Source organism: Mustela erminea, chromosome 1 (genome assembly GCF_009829155.1).
Source record: "Mustela erminea isolate mMusErm1 chromosome 1, mMusErm1.Pri, whole genome shotgun sequence".
In the NCBI taxonomy this organism is placed as follows: Eukaryota; Metazoa; Chordata; class Mammalia; order Carnivora; family Mustelidae; genus Mustela; species Mustela erminea.
Window position 1 is genome coordinate 172028772 of NC_045614.1, and position 21365 is coordinate 172050136.

A 21365-nucleotide genomic window follows, 5' to 3' on the forward strand; every position below is an offset into this window, starting at 1 on the left:
TGTGGTGATAAATTCATGATATATTAAAAATATCAAATCATTATGTTGTACACCTGAAACTAATATAATGTTATATGTCAGTTATGTCTCAATATAAAATTTAAAATGAGAAACATGAATATGGTCTCATAAAGTTAAAACCCAGAGCATAAAACTGACCTCAGAGAATCAGTCTCCACCCACATAATCAAAATCATAAGCTACTCCCAGCTCCTGCTTTTCTCATTCACATCCACTCATTCCATGCACATCTCTCTCTCTCTCTCTCTCTCTCACACACACACACACACACACACACACACACACACACACACCAAGTTAGGAGCCAGAGCTAAAGGGAAATGAAGGTCCTGCCTCAGGTTAGAGGCATGAGTTAGAATGAACCGGGCTCTGGCCCTAACTCTGCCACTTCACCAATGAATTTCCAGATGGTCTAAATTTCCATTTTCTCAGCTAGCAAGTGAAGACAATAGGTCCCACCTCAGAGCAGTGAGGATTATTTTAGGTAAGAACTCAGCATAGTGCTTGGCACATTAATTACCAGTTCCCCTTAGATGACGGCCGTTAGACACACTTACATAATTCTGATAAAGAAGTAAACTTAGAGTCACATCAATGACTTTTATTTAAACTTATTTGCAAGGTTGATGCAGAAGAAGAGTTAGTGAAGATGCGTTGGTGGCTCTTTAAATATCTTTCTTTACATTTTTAAGAATCACTTCTTCTATTAAAATACATTTTCTTTTCTTTATTCCCATAAAAGGACCACATAGCAGATCACACTCTCGGACTAAGACATCAGAAGCAGTGGGAGTCAGGTGCGAGTCATCTTGGGGAGCCCTGCACTGATGGACCACTGCAGTCACTCAGCATTTCCAGACACTCCTTCACAAGTGCCACCAAAACCTGGCATCTGGAGACATGATGTGGAAACACTATTTGGACTCTCTTTCAACCAAGGGGGACATGTGTGCTTCTCCGTGTTCTTCCTTCCTAGGGTTCCTTCTTTCCTCCACTTTCTTTCGAGATTTTATCTCCATCCTCAGGCATTCCCTTTCTCTCCTCTCCTTCCTGCTCTCAGGCCCCTGAAAGAGAAAGGTCAGAGAAAGGGTAGAAATGTACAGATAGCTGACAATGAGCCACATTTCTCCTAACTCTCAGAAATGAAGAAAGCCCTGGTCATTTAGTAGACTTCCACATCTTAGTTTCTCATAATAAATTTAGCAGAAGCCCAAAAGTGTTGCTAAAGGTTTTAGTCATAAATAAAAGGAATGGGGCCTCGGGTGTTAGCAAACCCATAGACACCCATGGTTTATGGGAGAAACTCGACCTGTATACAACTCAGACATATAGAGGGATGTGATTTCACAGTACGATATAATTAATGGTCTCCTGGTGCTTTCTGAAAAGGAATATGGCAAGTGAATCATATATGGAATGATTCTAACCTTCCAGTGTCTACTTCTTTAAATTACATTAACAATAGAGTTTGCATTAAGTTCTAAGGTGAGGGCTATGTGAAGAACAAAGTGCTGAGGAAATGATATCCAGGCACATTAACATTCCCCAGCTGGTTGCTCAGGGGTCCACATTCACTGATTTATTGAACATATACTACTGTTCTAAGATTAAGAGATACAGCACTAGCTGAAGAAACCCTACTTCCTCAATATTACCCCTGCATCAAGAGTGATAGACAGTAAGTCTAAAAGGCAACAAGAAAATCACAGATAGTGGTGAGTGCGACGATAATGAGCGAACAGGGTGATATGTTAGGGAAGTACGGGGTGGGAAGGAGGAGGGTTTCTTTCATTTCCATGGTCCAGGAGGGTCTTTCGAAGGCATTACTGAGTAAAAGATGGCATTGATAAATGTGGTGATGGCATCTACTTACACTTCTATTTTTAAAAATAAACAAATAATTTTGGCCACTAACTGGTGGAAGGTGGTATCATGCCTCCATCAGAAAGGATGAATACCCAACTTTTGCATCAACATGGATGGGACTGGAAGAGATTATGTTGAGTGAAATAAGTCAAGCAGAGAGTCAATTATCATATGGTTTCACTTACTTGTGGAGCATAAGGAATATCACAGAGGACATTGGGAGATGGAGAGAAGTGAGTTGGAGGAAATTGGAGAGGGAGACAAACCATGAAAGACTGTGGACTCTAAGAAACAAACTGAGGGTTTTGGAGGGGAGCGGTGGGGGTTGGGTGAGCCTGGTGGTGGGTATTAAGGAGGGCATGTACTGCATGGAGCACTGGGTGTGGTTGCATAAACAATGAATCTTGGAACACTGAAAAAATAAAATTAAATTTTAAAAAATAAAAAATAATGAACAGATAACATCATGACTCTCCCTCTCTTCCATTTGAACTGGAAACCCTGGGGAACACCTGAGCGTCTGTCAAATGAAAATGCCCTGGGATGCGTGCCAGTCAGAGGAGCCACCTCAGGACTCAATCCCACAGGCTGAGGTAGGAGGGTATCTGGTTCCCGTGGTCGTGTCAGCTACTCTTCAGTGCTAGATAGTTTCATTTCTATCTATAATGGTCTGGTGGCCAAAGTCAAAAAGCGAAACAAATGACAAAGCTGAGATGCAGGTTAAGACACTTAAAAACTGTAGTTGTTCTGTAAATGTGCCTCCAGATTATTCTCATTAAACCTAGCAGTCATATTAGATCTTGAATGCTTACAAGAGCAATATAAAAAAGAGAAACTATAATGACAATTATTTTCAAAATAAAGTGATGGCTTTTCCCTTACTGAGAAGAAAGACTATCTGAGAAATGCTCGTAAACAATGAGTTAGAATCTGTTTTCTTCTCTCATTGCTTATAAACAAAATGTAAAAATTATCAAAATAAGACTATTGAAGTTTTCAGTAACAAAATGAAAGAATTTGATGTTATTGGTCATGATCAGGTCACGAAACTAGCTTCTAGATCTTTTTGATGTTTACACATTACTCAACATTTGGTCCCCAGCCAAAATAGAAATCAGTTTTAGATTTGCTGATCAACCACACTTTTAGTGTAGTTAGCTTTAGAAAAGTATGTCAATTGTTAAATAAGAACAAGTTTTAAACTGTATGTATATTCTAAATTTTTAATTTTACATAATGATAAAAATTTATAAAACTTAAAACTGTTATAAGATATAAAAAACTTAAACTGTTATAAAATATAAAATATTCCATTGTTTACATAGGTAATATGAAAAAAATTAAATGATTTTGTAAATTCCTAGCAGGTTTCTGGTTATTATATGGAACTGTGAAAAGAGTCTTTGAGTCAAAAAGTTGAAAATGCTGTCTTGATTGCCTTGGTACTCAAAAGAAAGAGCATGGCAAATGAAATACTAGCTAACATTTGATATTTTAGGGATAATGTGATGAGTATCCCTTTAAATAAGAGAACTGATTTCGTGTTTATACACTGTTAGGGCTTATAATATTAGCAAAAGGTATGTTAGCAGTTACATAAGATATGTTATTATATGGAATTTTTTCTGAGGACATCAGAATCAACAAAGAGCAGTTCAGATTAAAATTCTTTTCAAAAGACATTTATATCATAACTTGTTCCAGAAAAAAACCAATATATCTCCTGATTAATATAATTAGTGACTCGATCATGTAATTTATTTTAAAACAGGAATTCTTGCACTCCTCTTAAATTCCTACTGGAAGTTCATAATCTAAATCTAATCACCAGGAAATGTCAGCTAAACCCAAATGAGGCATCACTCTAAAAAGATATCTGGCCTGTATTCTTCAAATGTCAGTGTCATAAAAGACAAGAAAAGACTGTTCCAGAATAAAATCATTTAGATTATTTTATTCTTGTCTTTATTTAAGACAAGAAAAGACTGTTCCTGAATAAAATCAGTTAGAGGGATGTGAAAATTGGTTTCAACACACGATCTGGAATTTCACTATAGAGAATATTGTTGAGGCAACTGGCAAAATATGAACAAAATCAATCAATTAGGTATAAAATTATTGTATCGGTATTAATTTCCTGAGTTTCTCTTATGATCAGGTGAAGAGAGCAGCCTCCTGAAGGGAAACCATACACAGTGTCGCTCTCTGATAAAAGTGAGGTGCCACCTAGAAGCCAAGGATGTGTGGTGATAGTCCCAACAGCCATCACTGCTAAGCAGAAAGCATTGTGTTCAGATGGGCAATGAGGTAGGAAGCAGCCACATGTCTTCCTCTGTATGTTAACAGAGCAAAGCTCAAGAACCAGGTGGCAATACTCCTGGTCACTTATTCGTTCTGCCTACTGCGTGGCAGAGATACGTATTTATTCCAAAATAAAACAAAACAAACAAACAAAAAAAAACAGAAAAAAAGAAGTTATTTTGCTCAAGGTGACTCAGTGAACATGTTGTGGAGTTCAAAAACTATCCCCAACTTAATTGATCTCTAGTTTATTACTTTATGTAACAAGTTTAGCATTATCAATGGAGTTTCTACTCTTCCACCGTTTCATACCTGTCTCTGCTTTGTGCTTCACTTAAACCCCCAGAGGCCACTGTGAAATGCCTGGACTCCTCCTACTTTTGGATACTTACTAATGTTTAGAGAATTCCTTCTGCATATTTTTTAGAAGTTCAGGGGAGTGTGCCTGGGGGGCTCAGTCAGTTAAGCATCTACCTGCAGCTCAGGTCATGATCTCTGGGTCCTGGGATCAAGTCCCACATCAGGCTCCCGGCTCAGCAGGGAATCTGCTCCTCCCTCGCCCTCTGACCTTCCCCTAGCTTGTTATCTCTCTCTCTCTCTCTCAATCTCTCTTTCTCTCAAATAAACAAAATCTTAAAAAAAAAAAAAGAAAAGAAGTACAGGGGAACAGACCACCATCATACACTATTTACTCCTGGATTAGATATGAAAAGACAGCACAATTGGGATAGTTTTTTCCTTCTTCAAATAGTGAAAGAAGAACAAGTCACAATTATTTATAAGACTGACAAAAATAGTCTCAGAGAACTAGAAGACCTCAGTAACAAAAACATTCCACCTATGGCCCTCTGGTAATTCGTCCTACACCAGCTATCTCCAATAAAAATAATGAAGAATATTTATATACATCTGAGCTATCTAAAACAGTCATTTTTCAAAGGCTTCATCACTAGACTATAAACGAAGAAGTTAGATCTATTCTCCTCAAACTTGGGAAGGATGAACCCTTCGGGTTTCCTTTCTTAAAGTGGTTAAATATTCAATAACTCCATTACATACCAAAGAGATGGAGCGTTTGGTTCTAAAGCACAGTTTCTGTTCAAAGGACTCTGAAAATGCTTGAATTTTGGAATGAGATCTTCCTTTTGATTCCAGTGCCTCCTTGAATGACTCATCTGCTGAGCATTTTCTGTAATCCAGCATGTGGGTATGGCATTGAAATCCCTGGTCCTCATGAGAATGTCTTCTGGGATGGCTGTCAGACGATGTGATTCTGGGAAGCACAGGAAACTGGGAATACAGAATGCAAATTTTGCAGTATAAAGAGACAATGTAATATTAACACAGTGACAAAATATCCATTATAACCAACTAAGCAAATCTCATGTTGAACTGAAATTTTATCTTTTTGATCAGTAGGACCTTCCTCCTACAATGAAGTAGAGTTAAAACATTAACCAGAACATCCTAAGACTAGCTTTGTTCATCTTCTACCATTAAGGTGGAATAATGAAGCATTCCAAGCCTTAAGTTAATATGTAAAATAAATCCCAAAATTATAAAAAAAAATAGTAACTACAGTGAAGACATAAATGTTAAAGAAATAATGCAAAGGTAAGTATTTATGTGACTTCTATATGAAGAATGAATTTTCAAGCAAAAGAGCCACGAGAAAAGTCATAAGGAAAAAAATAAATTTAACCACATAAAAATAAAGCTAATGTGTATCATAAATAATATAAACAAAATCAATGGTAGATTTAAAAACTTTAAAAAATATTTGCTACATGTTAGTAATGCTTAATAGATCTCCTGAAAATAAATAAGTATAACTCACATGCATACAGGCAAACAGAGAGATCATATAATACAGTCACATCAATGTTAAACTCACAACTGGAAAATAATCAAAGGGTAGACCCCTCAGAGAAGCCAATCTTGAAACATTGTCTCAATTTCTCTCACTTCCCAACCCAATCCAATATAACTTTTGCATGCAAGACTGGCTTTGGTCAGGATATTGATCTTAATAACGTTTCCAAATTCTGTCCACTTTTGGTTTTGAATCATTCCGTAGCATACAATCCAGTAGCCCATATGGCCCTCCAGGAAACAATCTTTCCTTTTCTTCTACCACTGCACCCTCAAGGGTGATCTTTCTGTGACTGTGTTTTAGACATTTTGCTCACTTCTCCAGCTAACAGCTCATAACTGCTGGAGTTCCTCCAGGTTCTAATCTAGTCTTCCTTCCCTTCCTTTCCTTTCTCACATGACACTGCCTCCCTAAATATCTCATCTTCAGGCTTTAATTTCTAGCTATCATCTGATTTCCTAATTTATATTGTTAGCCCAGACATCTCCTCTATGTTTCTTCCCCCTCAAGTCCTCCCGTAGTATCCCACTGGCACTCAATCTGACTTGTGCAAATCTGAACTCACACCTCTCCTCCTCAAAACTTCTCCCCATGTGTCCCCTAACTTAGAAGATGGCAGACCATTTACTCACTCAGACCTGTAACTCAGGAGCCACTCTTCACAATCTCTTGCCGAGTCAGTAGATTCCATCTCTCAAACATCTCTCAAAAACTATCCACTCTTGGGGTGCCTGGGTGGCTCAGTGGGCTAAAGCCTCTGCCTTTAGCTCTGTTCATGATCTCAGGGTCCTGGGATGGAGTCCCGCATCAGGCTCTCTGCTCAGCAGGGAGCCTGCTTCCTCCTCTCTCTCTCTCTCTCTCTCTCTCTGCCTGCCTCTCTGCCTACTTCTGATCTCTGTCAAATAAATAAATAAAAATTAAAAAAAAAAAACTATCCACTCTTTTCCAGCATCACTGTTACTACCGTAATCCAAGCCATCCAGGTAATCTTTCACCCATATGATAGAAGCAGCCTCCCCATAGTGGATACCCTACCTCCACTCTTACCCATTTGTTTTGTCATTCCCACAGCAGCCAGGGTAGTTAGAACACCAACCAAGTCACATCTGATCACGTTTTCTTTTGTACCTCTTCTTGCCCCACCCACCCTTTCAGGGATGGCCTCACTGGTTAGTCATTTCCTCCAGCTCACTTGCTCCTCTCCAAAACAGGCACCTTCACAGGGGGTCCTCTCTGCTCATGAACGCTCACCACCCTACCCCTTTACCCCATGAAATGGTTAATCATATTTTAGTCATTCTGCACTTTCACAGAAACCCTTCCTTACCACCCTGGGTGGTTCTGGTCCCGGTACAATGCCCTGCTGGGGTCTTGTACTTCTTCTTTATGATATTTAGCACAACCATGATCAATATTTTGGGTAATTTTGTTACACGTCTCTCCTCCATTAGACTATATGCCCCATCACATCAAGGGCTATGTTTCATTCTCTGCTAGAATCCCAGTATGCAGCACTCTGCCCTATTCATAACATGAGTTCATTAAATATATACTAATGAGGGGCACCTGGCTGGCTCAGTCAGAAAAGCATGTGACTCTTGATCTTGGAGGTGTGAGTCTGAGCCGCATGTCAGGTGTAGAGATTATTTAAAAATAAAATCTTTATATATATATATATATATATATATATATATATGATGAATAAATGTATAAAGAATAAAATAAAAAGAAATAACAGCTAGTAAAAATTATTTATGCTTAACTAATAGTCAAAACTTATGGAAAATAAAATAATAAACAATTTTATCTCTCAGTTTAGCAAAAAAAAAAAAAAAAGTTATTTAATGACACTGGCAAGAGTGCAGGGTGATATACACTGTCTTCCTTGCTGGTAGGACTACAAATACACACATCCCTCCTAGAAAGCTGTTGGTGATATGTGTCAGAGGACTTAAAATATTCCCCTCCTTGGATCCGTCCATTTCACGTTATTATTTACTGAATTGTGTCCCCCTGCCCCAAATTCATATGTTGAAGTTTTATGTGAGAATGTCATATTATGACTGTATTTAGAGATAGGACCTCTAACAATTAAGTTAAAATGAGACCATTATGGTGGGTCCCACTGGTCTGACTGGTGCCCTTATAAGTGAAAGAACTTTGCATACACAGAGAGAAACCAGGAATATGCTCCCACAGAGGAAGACCATGTGAGGACCAGCAAGAAGGTGACCATCTGTAAGCCAAGGAGAGAGGCCTCAGAGAAAACAAACCTCAGACTTCTAATCTCCAGAAGTGTGAGAAAATAAATTTCTGCTTTTGAAGTCACCCAGTCTGTGGTATTTTGTTATGGCAGCCCAAGCAAACTAACACACATACCTAGAAACTTTCCCTCAAACAATAATAAAAAATATGGTTAAAGATTTATAAAGCTACTAAAAGATAATAGGTAAATTTGTATATATTATTCCATTTATTATAGGTAAGACATGGTACTTGGTGCTTTGGACAAATTGGGGAGACAAACAGGCACAGCATCCCCCTCTTGGAGATTATGCTGGGAGACAAACATTAAACAAAGAGGGCATATGTCTACCGCTTTGGCCAAATGCTATAAAGGGAAAGTTCAAGATACACAGAGAGGCTATAACGAGGTAAAATTATGTACGTTCCAGTGGATGTTGGAGTGACTAGGAGGATGAGGGGAGACTTTTGTGAAGGTGTGATGACGAAGATACAATCTGAAGGATGAGCAGGGTTAATCCGGGAACAGGGAACACTGCTCTGCCTCAGGACGAGCCCCATATGTTCCGAGGCCCTGCCACAGAAGAGCTTGCTGGAGTGGAAGGAAAGGAAGCCTTCTGAGCGTGAGCATCTGCGGGGAGGGCGGGATGGGCAGGGCTTGAAGTGCGGTAGTATCAAAAGATGGGCAATCTTAAAACATACCCTAATGTTTTGAAAGGTTTTCTTTGTCCTGTGGAATTTATTTTTAGGACTTTTTTTTTTTTTTATCTAAATGGGGGTATTTTTTTTATCAGGAAAAAAGAGGTGCTTTCAAAAATTAAGACAGACACAGAAGGACAAATACTGAATGATTGCACTTACATGAGGTATCTAAAATCGTAAGACCCAAAATGAAAGACTTTTTGCAGTAATTAACTGAAGCGTCATCTGGAAAAAAAATTTCTAACTTTCGACACTTCCAACACGTGACAATAAGAAGCATAGGTGCTTATTAGGTACCAGGCAATGTCCTAATGACATTAGATAAATTACTCATTGAATCTTCACTACACCCTTATGCGGTATCTGCTATTACCATCAACCCCCTTAACATACGGGGAATCTGAGGCAGAGGGAGGGAAGTAACTCAGTCAGTGATGCTGCTAGTGGTAGACCCTGGAAGGCTGCATCTGGAGCCCTCCCTTCACCCTTCTTAGCCACCTACTCCGCTGCCTTCCCAGAGATTCCTCTACAACTAGAAGACAGAAAGCAAATCCATAGAACATTATGCTAAAAGTCCTTCCTCAGAGTTGTCACTGTTGCCTGAAACTATCACTAGTTTTGGGGTGCCTGAGTGGTTCAGTTGATTAAGTGTCTGCCTTTGGCTCAGGTCATGATCCCAGCATCCTGGGATGGAGCCCCACATTGGGGGTGGGGTGGGCTCCCTGCTCAGCTGGGAGTCCGCTTCTCTCTCTCCCTCTGCTGCTCCCCCTGCTTGTGCGCTCTTTCTCTCTCTCAAATGGATAAATAAAATCTTTTTTAAAAAAACTACTATTACCAGTTTCACATCAGGGATTAAGGCATTGTCTTCTATTGAAATGAAATAAAAACTTAATCTGAAAAACAAGAAACTACATTAGTCATGAAGTTAAATTTTTTTAAATTTACTTTAAATCAGTGGTCACAGATTATTATAATGAGTCTTGCCGAAAAGTAGTGTTCTCTGAGAAGGACCAAGTTCTACCCCTTGCCTGCCTTGTTCTTTCTGCCAGATTTGTATTTTCCACTAGACTAGAAGTTCCACAAGCACAGAGATCATGTATGTCTTCTTGTACCCTCTACATGCCTTGCATAAGTTATGCCTGTCACATAGTAGTCGGTCAATAAATATAGTCAATGAATCAAAGCTCCATCACTTTGCAGGAATCATCATGAGGCTAACAGCCATATTAGAAACCACATTCAAATGGAAAAGGAGGGAAAGCTCTTCTCTTCCTATGAATGTAATATAGATGGATATAGGTTCTTAATAGGTTGTGAGAGGGAAGAGCCTCAGATGGAAGCAGTGGGGAGAGAAGAAAAGAGACAAGGCTGAAAGTAAGCTTTTCTTTTTAAGTCATTGATTGAGTTTAAAGCAAAACACACACAATGAAAACCTAATTGTTCTCTGATCTCTAAAGTAAGAAAAATCTGAGCACATTCTAGACTTAGAAAAGTATCCAACACAGGCTCTTGTCATGAATATATGGCATTTTGTGACTGGAGCTGGACATTCAGACCCCTGACTATCTCCCAGGACTCTGCCCACATCACCCTGGGTCTCCTACTCTGTGTTCTGCACTTGCACAGTCTCTATTCTGTTCAGTCAGTTGCTCATTTTTATTCCATGCTTTGTCTTCTTGAATAAACACATACTTTCTGCATGTAGTCTGATAACTGTGGAATTCACTGTTGACATAGAGGATCTAAACAGGTTAATTCAGGCAAATGCCCAAAGCTAGTATGAGCAGGAAGAGATATATGGACACTGTTTAGAAATGCATTACATAACAAATTCTGCTGGTCCCAATAGTTTAAGGCAAACAACACTGCAAACTAAAACTGGATTCCCTAAAAAAGGGTGGATTATCTCAGTTTTACAGGTATAATAGATGCTAAGATGTATTCAACAAAACTGTATTTTATTAGTCATTTGTTTTTGTTTCATGTTTTGTTTTCATATTTTCAACAGTTCCAAAGGACTGTTGAGATAAATAGCAAATCACAATTTTTCTCTTTGTTTCTCCCTGGTTCTCACTATCTGGAAACTGGAAACTAACTGTACTCCTGGTTCACACTGTGAATACCTCATTTGAAGTAGAACACAAGGGATTAAAATGAGAGCGTGATAAATAGTTGTTTATTTACAACAGAATCATGGATAGTTAGAGTTAGAAGAGTTCCCAGACATCATCCAGTACCCCCTCTTCTTTTTTTTTACATAAGGAACCTGAAGCTCAAAGACCTGTTGAAACTTGCCCTTTGTCCCTCAGTATGCATTTGGCAAGAAATCTATTTTCAAGGGGTGCCTGTGTGGCTCAGTCATTAAGCATCAGCCTTTGGCTCAAGTCATGATCTTAGGGTCCTGGGATGGAGCCCCACATTGAGCTCCCTGCTTAGCAGGAAGCCTGCTTCTCCTTCTTCTGCTTCCCCTGCTTGTGTTCCCTCTCTCACTCTCTCTCTCTTTGTCAAATAAATAAATAAAAGCTATGGAAGGAACGTATTGCATGGAGCACTGGGTGTGGTGCATAAACAATGAATTCTGGAACACTGAAAAGAGATTTTAAAATTTTTTTTAAATAAATAAAATCTTTAAAAAAAAAAAAGAAATCTACCTTCAAATATTTGCATCTTAAAGAGGTCTCATTCCTCAATTTTGCTGGTCACTGAAGCTAAAAGAGATTGCCATACCCACCATAACATCCCTCACAAGCATTATGTTTCTAGGAACTCTGAGGCTAAAACTGAAATAAAATAACACTGTCCCAAAACATACTGGTTCTGGGGTTGACAGAAGCAGAATGTTGGGGAGATATTCTCTACAGCTAGAATCCTAAGGGACTTGTGGAAAAGAAAAGCTACATTCTCACTTTTCTTTTTTTAAAGGTTTTATTTATTTATTTGTCAGAGAGAGAGAGAGAGAGAGAGAGAGAGAACGCAAGCAGGGGGAGAAGCAGAGGGAGAAGCAGGCTCCCCACAAAGCAAGGAGCCCGATGCGGGACTCAATCAGGTCCTGAGACCATGACCTGAGCTGAAGCCAGATGTTTAACTGACTGAGCCACCCAGGCATCCCTATATTCTTGCTTTTTTATTTACTGTTCTATTATAGTAAATGACTGTGAAGCAGAGAGAACCAGGGCCTGTCCCTGCTGCCGAGTCCTCACCTGGCCAGCCCCTCCCGTTCTGCCATTAGAATCTTCCTCCTGCTTGCGTCTGGCTCCCTAGAAACTGGATGCTCTGCCTCCCTGTGGAAAAGTAGTATTGAGGACAGAAAAATTTTGGTTTCCTCTCCCCTCGGGAAACCAAAGGAGAACCAGAAGAAAAAGTGTATCAAATTTATCAAAGGTAGTGATTTATGATGTGGAATCCCCAATTCTTTAGAGGTCATCAAATCACGGAGCTATTTTCAGTATTCCAGAGAGAGTATTGTAAATCACACATTGATCCACGCCTGATGCTACAGACTAATTTATAACATCAAGTGTCTTTCCTTTGACTCGAATCCTATTAACCCTCAGGAGGATTGTCTCAGGTTTATCAGGAACTCTGAATAGTAGTTAAAGAGATCTTAAGCTACTAAAAATGAAGAAATCTTTGCCTACTAAATGAAAATCGGGTCCCCGGGAGGACAAGATAAAACAATAAAAAGGACTCTTGTGGGTATAAAAAGGTTTAGAAGTATTGATTTTGAACCAAAAATTTTACACCAAAGGCCTCTTCAAAAATTATCTAATAGAAATCCCCCTCCCCTAGTCCGGCTCTCCCCTGGTTCTCTGATCATAACTCACTGGGCAGGGCAGGGAGGTTTTCCTGTGAGTGGCATTTTGTGGTCCATGATGGTCCCGGAGTCCTCTCTCGTTCTCTTCTATCCAGCTGTGACCCCAGAAGCTGCTCATCCATTTGGCAAAAGACACATCATCGTCGTCATCATCTTTGTGCTCCATGTGTAGGTGATTTAAGTTGTCGAAGGCCTGTCCCTAAATTTGAGAAAGAGCAATATCCTCTGACAGGGCTGACTTGATGAAACCCAGGATCTCCCCCAAAAGCCAAAATGAAACTGTTATTTTCAAATGCTCTCTGCTAATGGGATCCTTAAGGGAGAAAGATTTACTAAACAACCACTTCACCATCAGGCAGCCTCGGGAATGTCTATTTATAAATTGTGCAGCCCACATTCCCTCCCCTCCCCCTGTCTTTTTAAATTGAGGCTTTTTAATCCTTCCATGGCTGGGGCTTGTGCCTCCAAGCCTGAGGGTGGGAAGCACACTCCACTGCCTGGTTTTCCCTGTGCTTTGCTGCCGATGGCATGTGGTCGCATCTCCAGCTGTCCATGATGATGGAGCATGACCCTTATAATGTGCCTGTCTGCTCCAGGATAGCTCTGAAATGGGGCCACTAACAAGGGACAGACTGACTACAGCCTGCAAGATGGCCAGCTATTGGTATGTTGTATCTATTGCCAGATACTCCCCTAATAAATGACATTGATTTTGAAACAAAAATCCAGCTCCTGGGTTTAAGGGAACAGTTTCTTTTGTTGATTTATTATTTATATCTGTAATAAACAGTACATCTGTAATGTACAAACCTTAAGCATATAGTCTGATGAATTTTTACATACATGTATCAGTTCATAACCACCACCATGCAGGTGAAGACTAAAACATTTTCGGCACCCTAGTTGGTTCCCTTTACTCTTCTTCCAATCCATCCTCTCTCTCAAAAAGTTATGACTTCTGGCCACTGTCACTATAGATTAATGTTGCCTGTTTTCGAACTTTCTTTCAATGGAATTATACAGAATGCAGTATTTTGTGTCATTCAACATTTCATCAGTGAGATTTATCCCTATTTTGTGCAAACAGTAGTTCATACTTTATAGTACTACACTGTATGACTGACTATCCCACATTTAAAAAAATTCAGTCTACTACTGATGGTCATTTGGGGCTGTCATTTGGGTTGTTTCCAGGTGGGGTATTATAAATAAAGCATCTATTACCATTAGAGTCCTTATTTTCTAGCAAGCATTTTTTTGAGATAACAGGACTAATAAATTTATAAATTTACCCTTCGGGTATGAAGTCAAATATTTTACCTATGCTATTTTCATTATAACAACACTGTGACATTATAACCAATCTGTGGAGATTTGTATCACAATTTATAGATAAGGACATTGAGATTCCAATAGATGGCCACTTGCCTGATGTGAAATTACTACTAAACAGCACAGACAAATCTGAAGCAAGGAGTAGAATAATGAAGTCAGACTCTTCCCACCATTCCAGCAGTATTCCAAGAAACCTTTGATAAAGCTTGCATTCTTAGACGGAGGTATTCCTGACCATTTTCTATATGAAAATTCTTCCTTGAGCTACAAAAAGGTGGGCTTAATAATTGTGACCAGTGTTTGTAGAGCATTGTACCACAATTTCTAAGTTACTAAGGAAAGTAACCAAAGCATAAAATAGCTTGCAATATTTTTATTTCTTGTCTAAATAGTGAGACATGAGGGCTTGTTACTTTGTAATATTTTTATTACAGAATGCAGAAAGTCTGCTTCTCAATGACCCACGTGAGAAAGGAAAAGTTATAACTATAACCATATGTCACCACTGTTGGAGGTCTGTTATTAAAGAAAGAAAGGTAACTCCTCTTGGGGAAGCAGGACCAGGTATGTCCACAAAACTTAACAATAGATAAACCTCATCTTTTCTATTCCTCTTAAGACAGAAATATCTTTTCTTCCAATTTCAGAAACAAAAATAAATAAACCTATGATCAGGGGATAGAAAAACCAGAACAGGTCATACCTAATTGTTGCTTAGAAGTATTTTGAAGAAAATACGACTTATTTTAAAACCTCTTTGAGTGACATTTATCTCTTGGAGTTCTGAATCCTTCTTTTAAGGCCTCATAGACAGAAGCTATTTAAATATGGGAAAATGTGCATATATAAATACGGAATTGGCTCATGTAATTATAGAGACTGATAAACTTCACGATATGCCATCTGTAAGCTAGAGATCCAAAAAAACCAGTGGTGTAATTCAGTCCAAGTCCAAAGGCCTGATAACTAGGGAAGCCAATGGTGTAAATCCCAGTCCAAGTGCAGAAGAAGTTGAGATGAGATATCCCAGCATAAGCATTGAGGCAGGGCAAATTCCTCCTTCTGTCTTTTGTTCAATTCAGACCCTCGACTGATTGGATGAGGCCCACCACACTGGGGAGGATAATCTACTTTATTGAGTCCATCATTTCAAGTGCTAATTTCATCAGGAAGTACCTCCAAAGACACATCCAGAAATAGTATTTAATCTGGGCTCCCCATTAACCATCACAGGCACTAATCCCATTCATGAAGGCTCCACCTTCTCATCTACTTACCACCCAAAGGCTCCACCTCCAAACATCATATTGGGGATTAGGCTTCAACATATGAATTTTGCAGAATCACAACATTCAGTACATAGCAGGGTACCACATAAACAGCACCTAGTAAAAACTGAGGGCATGAAGTCTCTAATGAGCACATAGACAACATTTCACATGTGTTGCCAAAACTTACTGGAGGAATTAAGCACAACCTGTAAGACTTCAGTGGGACAAACAAAACAAAACAAAAAGAAACAACAAAAGGAACCTTTTGGAAGCTTCTCCCTGGCTTTCTTCAGACTTAAGCCAATATCCCTTCCCCCTTTTGGATTCTGGTCTGTATCCTTTCAGTGTAATAAATCTTATCCATAAGTATAAATATATGCTGTGGATTCTTTAGCAAATCCTTAAACTAGGGGTGACAGTTGGTGTCAGAAGTGTGATTTATTAAAAACAACCCTGACTCATTGAAATATGGCTAAAACAGTGGTCAGAGAAAGAAAGTATGAAGGGGATACAATTATGAACCTTCACATACCAATGGTTATCTAGTCATGTGGTATGAAACAGCAGCTGAGATGTCTTTTCTGGAAGGTGAAGATCACCTATGGGACTTGAAAATGATAGCTCCAACCCTAGAAGAACCGGATCCATAGGCCACTTTTGGCCAAGGTAGCTAAGGTAAAGGAATTAAAAATTATAGCCTGGCTGATGTCTTTAGGTTTTGTTCTCCCCTTTAGGGGGGAGGAGAAAGGGTTAAAACACTGCCAAAAAACATTTCCCAAAATGTAGTATGTTTGTACTGCTCGCTCCTCCAAGTGAGAGGAAATAAGATTAAGTCAATTCCAAGGCTGGCACAAACTTTAGACAAACCAGAAAAAAAGAAGAGCAGAAAAATAACACTCCATCCACTGGTACAGCAGCCTGTTGCATTCCAGCTGGGACCTCTCAGTAGCTGTAACATTAATCCTGAAAGTGTTGAATTTACTGCTAAGGTTTGAGTAAACTTGCAAAAAAAAAAAAGAGAGAGAGAGAGGGAGAGAGACTTTCTAAAATGGCTTTTTACTTTGTGCCTATTGCTTCTGGATATGTGATTTTTAAAAACAGTATAAATTATATTCTTATAATTTCATAAATGCTAAAGGGATTATTCCAACATGGAAAGCTGCCCAATAATAGGTGTGAGTAGAACAGGATTTCTTACTTGGATGGATTAAAAATTTAAAATTCTTGAAAATCTGAGTATTGAAATCTTCATAAGTGATTATTGTTCCCGTGATTTTTGCCTATTGGGAGCCTATGAGAAAAGGCAGACAACATAAAAGGAGAAGTAATCTGCACAGGAAAATGCACTTTTATAGTTTTAAAAAGCAGTTTTTAGTTTGATAATAAGTTTCTGTAAAATCAGATGTCTGGCTCTTAGAGACTGATGATTGTCTAGACTAATTGTGCATATTTTTGAGTAGGTCAATTTGGACTCTAAGACTGACAAGATAAAAGGGACTTAGAAGAACTTGGAATTCCACTGTCTGCCCCTGTAGTCTCTCATCTTTGCTGCTTCCAAGGAAGAAAAGTCACAAGCTTTTGGAATCCTGAATCCAGAGATCCTAATTGCCTGGACCTGATGGTAGCCTGAAACCTAATAACATCTGTAACAGAATAGTTCAATCTTGGAAAACAGACATAGGCTTAATGAACAGAACTGAGATGCTGGGACTACTGCAGACTTAAGACACCCCTCCATGGGGCCGTGGGCTATAAAAACATCATGGGTGCTCTCTGGACCACATGGGTCACCTGCAGATGCCCATAAGAAAGGGCACATTCCCTGATGGGACCATCTGAAACTAAGCTGCTAGTGGCTGTATATTTCTAATGTAGGGACTAATTGCATTTGAGATGAATGACCAAAAGGAACCTAGGCTGTGATTCCTGATGAAAGCTGCAAGTTGGAAGAGAACACAGTATGGAAAGTAGGACCTCTCTGCCCACTCCTGACAGAAAGGACTCTCAACCCCTGCTCAGGAATGTCTCACTGCTATTGACTTATGTCTGACTTTCAAGAACATTTGAAATTTGTAACAAGAGACTGATGGCCTGATTCAACTTTACTCACCTTCCTCCTATGTTAGGCAGTTTGATTATTAAAAACAGCTATTCCCAAAAAGAGATTATTCTTTTTCAGGCTGCCTACTGAATAAATGATCAGGATGTAAAGGGTGGGGGCTATGTAAACATGTTCTGAAAACTTTTGAAAATTCAAGATTTTGTCCTAACCAGTTCCTGACCATGCTGTCTTCCTGGTTAAGTTATATTAACAGTGTTTTTCTATGTACATTCTTCTGTCCCTCTGTTACAAATTCCTTAAATCATCACTTATTAAGTGGGCCACAGGATGTCAGAGAGTGAACTGTGGCTCAGCAACAGACATATGAGGAATTAAAATAGGGAAGTTTATTACTTACAAGTCCTGGAGGAAGTGCCTGGCACACCTTGAGGGGCCATATGCGGAGGTCAAAGCAGAGTGCAGACAGAGAGAGGTAGACATTGGGCACGTTTTTATTAGAGTCTGCAGGTGAAGTGCTTTGGAGTTCCTGGGGCTAAGGTTAGGTTGGTCAGTTGAAACCAAAAGGGCAGGGTTTGCAACGCCACCCTGGAGTCTTATCTAAGGAACCACGTGGAGAGAAGGCAGTGGGGGCAGGGCAAATGGTTGATCATGAGGGATGTTGGGGAAATGCCAGCAGGAACTTACATGTGCTTGTGACTCTGTGGACTGCAATCTAGGGCATGTGCTTAGGTGAGGGGACTAGTGTCAGTTTCAGGACACTGCCTGGCTAAACAAAATGAGGTCAATGCAGCAATATCATGCAGTAACTCAACTAAATTCTTGACATCCTCTTTTTATCCAACCCTTTTGGTTTATAGATGAGAATAAAAATGACTGGGGAAAAAAATGTAAAGTAATGACTATTAAATGAGACACACTGATTTTGTAATAACATGGGATGGGGGGAAGCCCAGCACCTGGGAGATACAGGGAAAGAGGATGTTAATGATCTCATTCTCATAACTTCTCTGGTTTTCAGAACTGCTCCTGAAGGGGCGCCTGGGTGGCTCAGTGGGCTGAGCCGCTGCCTTCGGCTCAGGTCATGATCTCGGGGTCCTGGGATCGAGTCCCGCATCGGGCTCTCTGCTCAGCAGGGAGCCTGCTTCCCTCTCTCTCTCTCTGCCTGCCTCTCTGTCTACCTGTGATCTCTCTCTGTCAAATAAATAATTAAAATCTTAAAAAAAAAAAAAAAAAAGAACTGCTCCTGAATGCCACTATTGCCTTCCCAGGATGCTGTGAGGTCTTGAATTCGAACCGCTACTGAGCCTGTGATCACACCTGACAGCACTGACTGTGGGACAGCAACGGTGTGCCCAGCTCCTATGTTCTCATGAAGAAGAGCTCTAGATGTTGTCCACATTCATGAGGCAAATGAACTGATGTCAAAGACAAGCAAAATTGGTGAAACTGCCTTCTGGAAGTCCTTCTAAAACTAAGGACTCAACTGCATTATTTCAACTGGACAGAGAACCCTAGGGCAGAAGACTTACAGCGGGAAACCAAATTAGGGGCCCTCTTTACCTCTAATGCCTACTAATGTATGTCTTCATTGGGTGACCTGCCATTGCAAATATTTTGTTTCCAAGGGTACTCTCTGGGATTACTCTTCTTGAATGTGTACCTTAACGTTCATGAATCGCCTCAATCCTGGAAGGCATGCAGCTCAGCTTCAACTTACCAGGCAGAGTCCTCCTGTGTTTGAATGGATGGTTCAGGCCAGGTAAAAAGGTGAAGGCAAAAACTTTAGAAGAAAGCCACCAGGCTTTCTAAGATTGACCTTTTTGTAGATGGGATTTGTTTTAATTGGCTAAATCCAGGACCCTGGAGGCATACTAGTAAGATGCTTTCTCCCTGCCACAGGGGGTCCTGTTGATAATAATTTTGCTCCAAAAAAGCATGGGCCAAATGGGGTGGACTTTGTAGGAAGGAGTTAACAAAGTGGCCTGAGACTACACATCCTTAGAGAAGCCTTGCTTGATCCTTGGCTGGCATATGGGATCTTGACTGGTAAACAGTTCCTACAGTAATATAAAACTTACCCTAATTGATGAGTGGATTAAACTGCTTATACAACCAATGGTTTATTCTGAACAACTGCATTTTTTTTCTGGAAGTCTGGAATTTTTTGTACAGGCTAGGCAGTATGTGTCTGCATGACCAGCTTCCAGTAAAAGCCTTGAGCTCTGAGTCCCCAGTAAGTTTCCCTGGTAAATAACACTTCTCATCACTGAAAGAATTAAGCATGTTCTATATGACTCCACTGGGAAAGGATTCTTGGAAGCTTGAGACAGTTTTCACTTTGCTGACTTTTCTTGGTGTCCTTTCAATGTAATAAATGTTAGCTATCAGTATAACTACATACTGAGCCCTGTGAGTCCTATATGTCACTGAACCTGGGTCTGGTCTTTAGGATCCCCAAGACAGGAAGGAAAAGGAACTCTTCAAATCTGGGCCAAAAATTCTCCCAAAGCAACAAGATATGAAGTTAACCCCAAAAGAAAAATAATTTGGTCTACAGTATATAAAATAAATCCACTTCCATTTTTCTCCTAGTTAAGCCCATTTCCTTAAATGTATGAGAAAAGATGGCTCCCTGATTTGCCTGGACTCAGGTTCTTATAACAAACCTGGAGCAGCAAGGCAACAGCAGTAGTTGCCAGATTTTCGGCAGCTGGAGAACTGCTCTTCTAGGCCTGTTTCTGGAGCCCTCACACAAGAGGAGGCCAATCCGCCCCACCCCAGTCACCATGAGCCTTCCCTGCTCTGGACACCTGCCCTGAAAAGATGCTGCCAGGGGCAGAGGACCAAAGGGAGTTGCCCTTTTGACCCTGCTCCAATGCTCTACCTTGCCAAGCCCATGGTGTCAAAAGTGTCAAGTGGCTTGAGACAGCTGTCGTTTTCTAAAGAGCTTGCCTGTGTATTTTCTTATCATGCTCAATGTGAAAGGAATTACCTTCTCTCAGAGGGTAGGAAGCTTGTAGAGCTCATGTTCTCATAAAGTCAGACATCACGGACGCTCAGGTAATCGGTGAAAATAATCCTTCGGCTGTGTATAAATGAAGTGGCTTTTCAATGTCCTCTTTCCCATTCCCTGCTTCAGGAGACTGTAATCCTGGAGGGAAAATGATTTTCTCTTTATTTCATTGTCTCTTTCATTTATTTAACTCCCATTAGTTATTTCAATGCATTCCTTTTACTTAGTTCATTCTCCATAGCCCCTATTGTTACAGTAATTTAATTTTTTAGTTCATTTTTTTTCTTGCTAGTTAAAGGGAAGAATTTTTCCCACACTATTTTCAAGTTTGCCTAAGCCACTCTCATTCCAGAAAAGAAATGCTACGTACAGAAAAATTAATCTGGGGCATCTTTACGTATTTATATACAGTCAAAATAAGTCAGTGGTTTTTACACAGTTTTTACCTGCCAAAAAGCAGTGCTTGAATACTTGAAACTGTGAACTGTTAATTTAATGTCCTGATTGTCAGAATGTTCTTTTATAGGTAATATGTTAAAACCCAGTCATCCATTTCCATGACTGTTATTAAGTTACACTGTGAAGTTTGCCACTCTGTTGCTTGGTGTTTAAGTGTCTGAAAGTATGTATTACTTGAGCATACCTCATCATCACTGCTTATTCTAAAAAGCTATACCGTTTATATTATGAAGGTACTGTTGATGTAAAAAAATACCTGGGGGGTTGTGTTTTCAGAGGTCTGCCTATTGGTTACATAATATCTAGTTAGTTTGGCAGTAAGCATCATCAAGTTCTGCAGGATTTGGGCCAATGGTAGGCTTGACAATAGTTAAAGTCGTCAGATGTTGGAATAGGTTTTTATA

General features: G+C 39.7%; 1 protein-coding gene across 5 annotated transcripts; it reads right to left on the reverse strand.

Moving 5' to 3' along the window:
- Positions 1 to 614: 614 nt before the first annotated feature.
- On the reverse strand, positions 615 to 20640 carry LNP1 (leukemia NUP98 fusion partner 1). 5 transcript variants are annotated; one of them, XM_032350959.1, is made up of 5 exons: positions 20482 to 20640; positions 15434 to 15551; positions 12832 to 13020; positions 5248 to 5478; positions 615 to 1085 (listed from the first exon to the last, which is right to left on the reverse strand). In XM_032350959.1, exons 2-5 carry the CDS (start codon positions 15482 to 15484, stop codon positions 936 to 938), a joined length of 621 nt encoding a protein of 206 aa, XP_032206850.1. In that variant the 5' UTR covers positions 15485 to 15551; positions 20482 to 20640; the 3' UTR covers positions 615 to 935. The 5 variants fall into 5 exon arrangements, with proteins under 5 accessions (XP_032206850.1, XP_032206859.1, XP_032206842.1 ...); XM_032350968.1 differs by lacking the exon at positions 20482 to 20640 and adding an exon at positions 17887 to 18061 and having other exon boundaries at positions 15434 to 15541; XM_032350951.1 differs by lacking the exon at positions 20482 to 20640 and adding an exon at positions 17887 to 18061.
- Between the last annotated feature and the right edge of the window lie 725 nt (positions 20641 to 21365).

Bases quoted from the DNA above. Each gene is read 5' to 3' on its own strand.
- LNP1 (XM_032350959.1), bottom strand. From the start codon at position 15,484: ATGTTGAAGCCTAATCCCCAATATGATGTTTGGAGGTGGAGCCTTTGG. The intron at 5,479-12,831 runs GTGAGTTATGAT...CTGTATTCCCAG, and splicing joins AAACCTCCCTGCCCTGCCCA to TTTCCTGTGCTTCCCAGAAT. The intron at 1,086-5,247 runs GTATGTAATGGA...TTTCTCTTTCAG, and splicing joins CCAAACGCTCCATCTCTTTG to GGGCCTGAGAGCAGGAAGGA.